Source organism: Habropoda laboriosa, unplaced genomic scaffold (assembly GCF_001263275.1).
Source record: "Habropoda laboriosa isolate 0110345459 unplaced genomic scaffold, ASM126327v1 scaffold5, whole genome shotgun sequence".
Classification (NCBI taxonomy): Eukaryota; Metazoa; Arthropoda; class Insecta; order Hymenoptera; family Apidae; genus Habropoda; species Habropoda laboriosa.
Genome location: NW_017100161.1, coordinates 2422411 through 2431790, shown reverse-complemented (window position 1 = coordinate 2431790; position 9380 = coordinate 2422411). Strand labels below are relative to the sequence as shown.

Below are 9380 nucleotides of genomic sequence, written 5' to 3'. Positions count from 1 at the left end.
ACCTCTTCTTTCTCTCTCCCTCTGCCCGACAAAAAGTACCACCAACGCCTTTTGCGGGGCGAGTAACTGGATCGCTGGACCACGCGAGCTGCACGGCCCGCAAGACGGGGTCTTGCAACCGCGGTACCACCACACCAGCAACACGATCGAGTCTTCGATGAACGACAGCCGTGAAGACGACGACAACGACGACCACGACGACGAAGACAACTCTTTAACGTTGACGACGACGACGACGACCACGACGACGGCGGCGACGACGGCGACGACGACGACGAGGCGAAGGACAACCGACAACGATCGCGGCGTGAACACAGGGAGTACGAGCACGACGACGACGGCGGCGACGGCGAAGACGACGACGATGACGACGACGACGACGGCGACGGCGACGACACCGTAATGACGAGCACCGCGACACGAAACCGTGACACCGACACCCACGGTCGAAAACACCACGCCGCTAAATTCTACTACAAGATGTCTGTCTGTCTGGCTCTCCGCGGCGCGCACACTGACGGCTCCGAGGCTAGGAGACGGACGCGCAGCCCTCCGCGCGCAGCGATCATTCGAGAGCGCTGATTGGCCGCGCCGCCACCAGCTGCCGCCACTCGCTCACCGAGTGGAGGCGCCACTGACCGCCATGGTCAATCGACGATCTTCCACTTAAATGAATTAAAATTTGACATTTTCCGATACCGTGAAATCGATCCGTTTGTTTTTCTCCTCGAAAAACTCTTGTCAAACGTGGAAAAACGACGTAAAAATAGCGGCATCGATCGATTCGTTCAACTAGGTTAGTAGGCCGCTTGTTAGTCTGTCCACAGACGTGAGAACTTCGAACGTTTCCAAATTTGGAAATCAATTAGAAATTTTAAACAACCAATCTGTTTGCATTTTAAACACCTTTCCGATAATCTTTGTGTCCTTGCCTCGTTTAATAAACCGTTTTAACCAGTGATTCTACCGTGATTGTAAACAACAGCTGGTAAGTTAAACACTGGCCACGTACAGTGCCGCCAGATTCAAACTGCCATATGACGCAACAACAGAAACATTTGAATTTTAATATTGCAATACTTGTATACGATACACAAAGGTAAATTTAAGCATGCCGCGTCACAGAAACGTCAGAAATACACATGATTCGTTAAAATTCCAACTTTGGTCTTTTCTCTATCCACACCTTGATACTGGGAATCCCCATAACCTTTTCTTTCAACGATTTCAAGTGTGGTTTGTCCTTCGTGATGTCAGATTCGTAGGCGGTACTCAACGAGTCGGAAATAGCAACGAAAAATAGATCGGCATAACTCAACTAAAAATATACAAAATTAACAAAACTATCGTTCGTTTATTCCATCCAAAATTGACGTTCCAATTGGACACACTTACCTGACCACCGTGCAAATATCCGCCATTTTTTTTCGCCAGGTCCTCCAGTTTGTCCAAATAAAGGGGTATCACGTTCGTCATTACTTCGACCTTTTTCTTCGCTTTCAAGATCGGATCAGTCTCTCTATAATAATTCGATATTGTCACTGGAAAAAAAAAATAAGAAAAACTTATCGATCTAGGGAGAAAATTGAAGGTTGAAATTTACGGTCTCGCGTAAGTTCGCGGACGGAACGAATTTTCAAGCGGGAAGAAATCAATATTTACGCCGTCTGAAATCGTGAAGAGCGTTCGCGATCCCATCGATCTGCAGCGTATCCAAATCGGTTTTGCCGAGCAGATTAAACTGTTTGGCCAGGTAACGGCAAATAGGTAACGTTTGCGAGTAAACTTTCCCGTGGATTTCCAACGTGGGCAATTGACCAAACGGGGTCGCTGGAAAAACATTCGGATAAACTTACAAATCGGCCGAAATCTTGATTCGACTGAATTACAGAATACACCTGAATATACTTGGTTTCATGTTTGCCCATTCTTTCGAACTATGCTCCAACCGGATATCCTCGAATTCGACGCCGCCGTAGCTGAGAAGATACCTGATCGGTTCCCCTAATCCCATCACGTTGAAGTATCTCAATTTGTAGACCGCCATCGTGATCTGAGAACTGTAATAATCATCTTTTAAATGTCACTTTGATTTTAGTGCAGTAAAATAATTCAATGCGAAACAGAGTACAATATTTATTAAAATGTAGATAAATTTAGTTGGAAAAAGAAGAAAAAGAAGAATTTGATTTGCAGTTAAAGTAATGATTGTAAATTGAAAAATGTTCTGTTAGAAAGTTGTAGCTTTAGAATTATAGTGAAAATTTCGAAGCAACAATATCAAAATAATTTTTATTAACAAAGCAAGTATAAGGGAAATGTAGAATCTTTTTTTTCTTCTTCTTCTTCTTCACACAGATTCGATTACTTCGTTGATATTGCTTTAAAGACGAATTAAAACTTACTAACACTCAAGTGCAACGTACGGCAATTCACTGTAGACTAACTGATTCCCAAGGTTATGTAAGAATTATACGTTGCCCTCTCTCTGTTCAGGAATTCCATTCATCCTTGTCTTCCATGAGTGATTTTCTCTGTCAGTGAGGTACAGTGAATGCTCCGATTGGCCTGCTGCTTCGAAATCAGTTCATACCCTCTCCTCCTCTGATCACTTTCACTTTGCTATGGTATAGTGAGTTGAAGAACACCGGTTCCTCGTGTATGGACCGCGAAATCTTTCCTGCGTGAATATCGAAGCATGCTTGCCTCCGCGAATTTATGCAGAATTGAAAGAATTTAAATTTTTAATTTATTAATTTGAAAAACAGAAATACGACAAATTAATCAATTCCTTGAAACTGAAGTAAGCAACATTGTCTGGAGACTGAAGAATTTTGACGTGAAAGACACACTTAACCAATCTCTGTGATTATAAATCATCTACTTTGAAACTATTTAACGTCAGATTTTTAATTAATTCCCTATTTACGAAGAAACAGGTTAAGAGGTTTACATTTTCCAGTTGAGGCTTCAATAAACAAAGGGACTCGTTTCTCAAGTTAAGCTTCTGCGGTCTGACAAGATAAGGAATCCGGTCTCTGGAACAAGGAAACCTTGTTCCGGAAGCGAGATGACCGGCTGGCGATTTATCTTAATTACAATAGTCTTAATGAAGACGAAGGATTCTCGTGTGATCCACGGCGAGGTTTCTCGTGATAATTTAAGTCCGTATTACAACGAATCCATGGAGATCGAGAAACGCCTCCTGGTGGACGTGGTTCCTCGAAAATACGTTATCGTGGTCGAGCCTGATTTAAAAAACGACGAATTTCACGGTACTGTTCGTATAGACATCGAATTGCTGAAGGTTAATAATTGTAAAATTACTGTTTAAAAAATTTCCAAATTACCCTTGACCCCAAAATGGATTTTCCATTAAAGGATCTAAATGAAATTTAAGATCACTATTTCAAAAATGAAAATTTCCAAATTACCCTTGTCATAGAAAACACTGATTTTCCATTAAAGGATCCAAATGAAATTTAAGACCACTATTTCAAAATTAACAATTTCCAAATTACCCTCGACATAGAAAAAAGTGATTTTCCATTAAAGGATCCAAATGGAATTTAAGATCACTATTTCAAAATTAAAAATTTCCAAATTACCCTTGTCATAGAAAACACTGATTTTCCATTAAAGGATCCAAATGAAATTTAAGACCACAATTTTAAAATTAAAAATTTCCAAATTACCCTCGACATAGAAAACACTGATTTTCCATTAAAGGATCCAAATGAAATTTAAGATCACTATTTCAAAAATGAAAATTTCCAAATTACCCTTGACCCCAAAATGGATTTTCCATTAAAGGATCCAAATGAAATTTAAGATCACTATTTCAAAAATGAAAATTTCCAAATTACCCTTGACCCCAAAATGGATTTTCCATTAAAGGATCTAAATGAAATTTAAGACCACAATTTTAAAATTAAAAATTTCCAAATTACCCTCGACATAGAAAAAAGTGATTTTCCATTAAAGGATCCAAATGAAATTTAAGATCACTACTTTAAAATTAACAATTTCCAAATTACCCTCGACATAGAAAAAAGTGATTTTCCATTAAAGGATCCAAATGAACTTTAAGATCACTATTTCAAAATTAAAAATTTCCAAATTACCCTTGCCATAGAAAAACACTAATTTTCCATTAAAGGATCAAAATCAGATCGTCTTGCACTCGAAGGATCTAACAATATCTTCGACCAAACTGTACTGGGAAAAATCGCAAACGGAAATTCGTATACTGTCTGTTATCCACGTGAGAAAACGTGAAATGGTGGTGATTAAGTGTTACAGAAATATCACATTAGGAGAGTACACTTTGAAAATGAATTTCAGTGGTAGTTTGAAAGGGAAAATGAGCGGGTTCTATTTGAGCAGCTACGTTGATAACAATACGTCCATTAGGTAAATTGTAATTATATGCGATTGCTCCTATAAATTAGAAGGGAAAAATCAATATCGTGGAAATGATGTTTGCTGTGCAGAAAATTAGCAGTGTCACAATTCGAGCCATTTTACGCGAGAACCGCGTTTCCATGCTTCGACGAGCCAAACTTCAAAGCCATCTTCGTCGTTCGGATAGTCTATTCGAAGAAATTCTTATACCACGCTCAGTCGAATATGCCAATTGCGGTACGTTTGCAAAATTTTTGAAAAATATTTAAGAAACACGTTAAAATTTTATACTAACACATTGTTGACGATATATTATCACACGCATATAGCCCGAGTAAGCAATAATTGCACGAGTATATTGAAAAGAGTGTCAAAAATTTATTAACACTTTTCCTCCTTTTTTCTTTTTAATTCTTTACTCGTCGATCCATGTCCCTCGTTACCAACGCTTGAAAACTAAAAGAAATAAATTCGCGTCTCTCATAAACAATGTGCTAATACAAAACCTAAAATTTTCCAAAATATTTCTCCATCGAAAAATTGCTCCAAGTTATTTCTCCATAGAAAACCGAGACAATGAAAGACAACAGTGACAAAACAATCGCGTACTTCAATCCTTCGCCCCCAATGTCGACGTATCTGGTTGCCTTTCTGGTCAGCGATTTCCACTGCACAGGAACTCACGTGGATCTGTTAAACGGAAGTAAAATTCCAGTTTCCGTTTGCGCGAGACCGATGTACAGCCATAAAGTGAAGTTCGCATTGAACGTAGCGATCGGGGCGATGGAATACTATTTAAACGTGTTCCAGATCGATTATCCTCTGCCGAAACTCGGTAAATTCGACGATTTCCGGTGAGAAAAATTTCAAATTCTAAAAAAATTTCCATCGCAGATTTGATAGCCGTGCCCGATTTCACGGCCGGAGCAATGGAGAATTGGGGTATGGTTACGTTCCGCGAGACAGAGCTTCTTCACACCGAGAACGACAGTTCTTGCTACAATATGAAAAGCGTCAGCTTGACTGTGGCCCATGAACTGGCACACATGTGGTTCGGCAATCTGGTAACCATGAAATGGTGGAACGATCTCTGGTTGAACGAGGGATTCGCCACTTACATGGAGCACGTGGCTGTCGATTCATTGTTTCCAGATTGGAATCTGGTCAATCAGTGTTATAGCCCGCCGATCGATTGTTCTTCGTGGATACAATGCGATCACTCCGTAACTTTTTATATTGTTTCCTTCTTTTTTTTTCTCTATACCAGATGGACTCCTTTCCTTTGTACACGAAATACGTCGCCATGAAACACGACAGCAAACTACGTGCTCGGGCTGTTGTTAAACGTATCGAGAACTCGGAGGAGATCGAGGAGATGTTCGATAGGATTTCGTATCAGAAAGTGTGTCGAATTAATTAACGTGTCGTTAGTAAAGATTCGTCTATCCTTTTCTTCAATAATCTTCTTTACTTCTAAGGAGGAAAGGGTTGGGGGATTTATCCCTTTCGTGACTGAATTATGGTTTCTTAAGAATTTTTTAAATTTTTATTTATCATAATGGACACTAAAGTCAGGTTAATTTTTGTTCGAGAACTCAAATGGGACGTATACCTCTCACTGACTGCGAGTATTAATGGTGGAATAATGTGAATTCCACTGGGCATGAAAGGGTTAACTTGTTTTGTAATCCTTAGTTAAAATATTGCAGTACTTTTGAAGAAATTATTATTTTTTTGAAATATCTTGAAAATTGAAATTTGAAAAATAATAGGTTAGGTTAGTTTGAAAATATATAGAGAAAGAATAGAAGCAAAGGCTGATACGTTAGGATAGTTAATTGTTTGAATACCTTAGGCAGCTGCAGTGATCCGAATGTTAGAGGATACGGTTGGCAATTCCAAGTTCATTCGCAGCATCCGGAACTACTTGCGAAAGTACCAATTTCGCAATGCGGAATCTCGCGAGCTGTTCGAGATCTTGGGAAACGAGACACGCGCCGTCGTCGACATTGTCGATTTCGTCTTTCGATGGATCAAGTTCCCTGGATTTCCTCTGATCAACGTCCATCGAGACACGAAGGGGTTTCGACTCTTTCGACAGCGTTTCGCGACGAGCAAACGATTCCAGGAAACGATCGAGTAAGTGTACGGAGAGTGAAAAAGAAATTTAAGAGGGAAATGAGGGGAAAATTTGGAACGCTATGCTTTGGAAACTCCGAGGATTGAGAATTCTAAACTTTGGGAATTCTAAGCTTTGAGAATTTGAAGAATTGAAGGTTCTAATCTTGAGGAATTCGGAAAATCGGGAGTTCTGAGCTGTGAGAATTGGGGAAATTGAAAATTTCAATATTCTGAAATTCGGAACATTTGGAATTCTAAACTTTGGGAGCTTGAAGAATTGAAAATTCGGATAATTTGGAACTCTAAGCTTTGGAAACTCCAGCGATTGTAAATTCTACACTTCGCGTATTCTAAGCTTCGAGAATTCCAAGAATTGAAAGATCTAAACTTCAGTAACTCGGAAAATTCGGAGTTCGACGATCTCAGAATTGGAACAATTGAAACTTCAATATTCTGAAATTCGTAAAACGTGAAATTCTAAACTTTGGCAGCTCGAAGAATTGAAAATTCGGAAAGTTTGGAACTCTAAGCATTGAGAAATCCAAAAATTAAGAATTCTAAACTTCGGAAATTCTAAGCTTCGAGAATTCCAAGAATTGAAAGTTCTAAACTTCAGTAACTCGGAAAATTCGGAGTTCGAAGCTCTGAGAATTGGGAAAATTGAAATTTCAATATTCGGAAATTCTAAACTTTGAAAGCTCGAAGACTTGAAAATTCGGAAAACTTGGAACTCTAAGCTTTAAGAAATCCAAAAGTTGAAAATTCGGAAAATTGGGAACCCTGAGTTTTTCGAAACACACTCATCCCTCGCGGAATCTTCGAACTGCTGTCACACGATGATCCAATAAAAAGAGAAAAAATGCAAAACAGCCAGCATCTGACGGAATGTAATTTTCTTTTATAGCGACGGGAGTTGGACAATTCCCATAAGGTACATAACCAGCAGAGGGGACGGCGTTAGGCTGGACTGGTTCCTCGCGAATTTTTCATGCGGTAATGACGGCACGCTTACGAAAATTCCAACATTTCCCCAATTTTAACCTGAGCTGCGAATTGCAGTGGAATTATCCCTGGAAAATTCGGTAGACTGGATCAAATTGAATCACAACTCGATCGGATACTACATTGTGAATTACACGAAAGATGCTTGGGACACGTTCAGCAATTTGCTATTCAAGGATCACAAAGTACAGAAATCACAAATATCAAATTCATCGATATTAAATTCTAACAACTTTTCCTTCGAAACAATTACAGGTATTAAGCGCAACAAATCGAGCAGATTTATTGCACGACGCTTTTCTCTTAGCAGAAACCAACTTAGATTACTCCATAGTCATGAATTTAACTTCCTACTTGACAAACGAAGAAGATTATCAACCGTGGGCAGTGGCTACAGAATGGTTCGGCCAAATGAACAGATTGCTCAGTAAAACCGCGATATTAAATCGTTTTCAGGTAATCACAGAAGCCCTACAATCACCGACAATTTTTTAAATATTTTTCTTACGTCACAAAGTCATACGCGAGGAGCCTAATCGACAAGCTTTACCACGAAATCGGATGGCGCGTATACGAGAAAGACACGTTCTCCACTAGGTAAGTCTAAGCTCAACAATCCTACCAAAAAATACCTCCAAATTTTCAAAATAATAAAAAAGCACATACCTAAGGAACAAAATTTACACTTGTAATATTCCTCTAAAAAGAGTAGCAATCACTTAACTACCTTTTCGTTTGCTCTTCGATGATAAAAGCCAGGAACGTTCGAGAAAGAATAAGTCAAAGAGTCAGTTGATCTTTTCAATCTTTTCACTCGCTCTCGAGAGTATCCATTAAGAAAAGTCCTGTTTCCGTTCGTTTCAAGAGAATTTCACGTATTGATATTGAACGGAGCTTGCAGCGTCGGCCATCGGGGTTGCCTCGAGGCGGCCGGAAGGAAGCTGCGGGATTTTCTCACGGGGAATGGCGGTACGCGAACGTTGCCTGCCGATGTTCGTTCCATCGTCTATTCGTTCGGTGAGGAGTGTATCTCGGTAAATATTTTCCATCTCGCGTTGCTCAGTTTTTTCCCTATTCACGGTAATAAACGTTTCGAACGAGGTAGGCCTGGTGTCGTTATCGAACGACGAGGCGGGATCGATATTGGAGCAAGTGTCGCTGTTGCTGGCGAAACAGAACGACGCACAGGAAAGGGAACGTTTGATGATCGGTCTGACTGGCGTACAGGACAAAGATACACTTAATCGGTTCGTCAACGCGCGATTCATTCGCCGGCTAATTGCCAGCACAACGCGCTTCTTCGACGCTCGGCGTTCCTCCGTTATCTTCTCGCGTGTCACTGTCCAATTTGTCCAAGTCCCCGCGGATTTATGGCGTTCCCCGCGATCGCTGAATATAAATTCATAGGAGAGAAACGGAGGCGCGATGAAATTGCCGCCGTCCGGTCGAAGGAGGCGGAAGTTATGCGGCTCTTTTCTTAGGTGAGAATTTTTTAGGGATTTCGAGAGTTTCGAGATACGTTCGGTTTTTGAAATTTTTGAGTTTTCCAGGATCGGAGTTTTGGAATTCTCGAGATTTGGGATTTTTAGATTTTGGAATCTAGGGAACTTGGAATTTTCAATTTTCCGAATTTTGGGGGTTTTCAATGCCTGGAGTCCCAAATTGTCCGAATTCTCAAAGCTCAAAGTCCCAAATTTTCCGAATTCCAGAAGCTCAGAGTCCCAAATTTTCCGAATTCCTGAAGTTCGGAGTCCCAAATTTTCCGAATTCCTGAAGCTCGGAGTCCCAAATTGTCCGAATTCCTGAAGCTCGGAGTCCCAAATTTTCCGAATTCCCGAAGCTTAGAATTCTCA

General features: G+C 40.2%; 2 protein-coding genes across 2 annotated transcripts in view; one reads left to right on the top strand and one right to left on the bottom strand.

The window, feature by feature from the left end:
- Nucleotides 1-1120: 1120 nt before the first annotated feature.
- Nucleotides 1121-2436, bottom strand: LOC108578242 (glutathione S-transferase-like). The gene is made up of 5 exons (XM_017941529.1): nt 2410-2436; nt 1909-2060; nt 1663-1830; nt 1396-1541; nt 1121-1318 (listed from the first exon to the last, which is right to left on the bottom strand). Exons 2-5 carry the CDS (start codon nt 2045-2047, stop codon nt 1151-1153), a joined length of 621 nt encoding a protein of 206 aa, XP_017797018.1. The 5' UTR covers nt 2048-2060; nt 2410-2436; the 3' UTR covers nt 1121-1150.
- Nucleotides 2437-3070: 634 nt separating this feature from the next.
- LOC108578402 (glutamyl aminopeptidase-like) overlaps nt 3071-9380 on the top strand; it is a 7268-nt gene continuing 958 nt past the window's right edge. Inside the window, exons 1-13 of the mRNA XM_017941725.1 lie at nt 3071-3307; nt 4160-4413; nt 4494-4641; nt 4969-5239; nt 5299-5567; nt 5672-5806; nt 6260-6543; nt 7430-7518; nt 7585-7712; nt 7783-7983; nt 8045-8124; nt 8393-8544; nt 8633-8774. Of these exons, the coding sequence (XP_017797214.1) occupies nt 3071-3307; nt 4160-4413; nt 4494-4641; nt 4969-5239; nt 5299-5567; nt 5672-5806; nt 6260-6543; nt 7430-7518; nt 7585-7712; nt 7783-7983; nt 8045-8124; nt 8393-8544; nt 8633-8774 (2390 nt within the window). The remainder of the gene's footprint in view (nt 3308-4159; nt 4414-4493; nt 4642-4968; nt 5240-5298; nt 5568-5671; nt 5807-6259; nt 6544-7429; nt 7519-7584; nt 7713-7782; nt 7984-8044; nt 8125-8392; nt 8545-8632; nt 8775-9380) is intronic.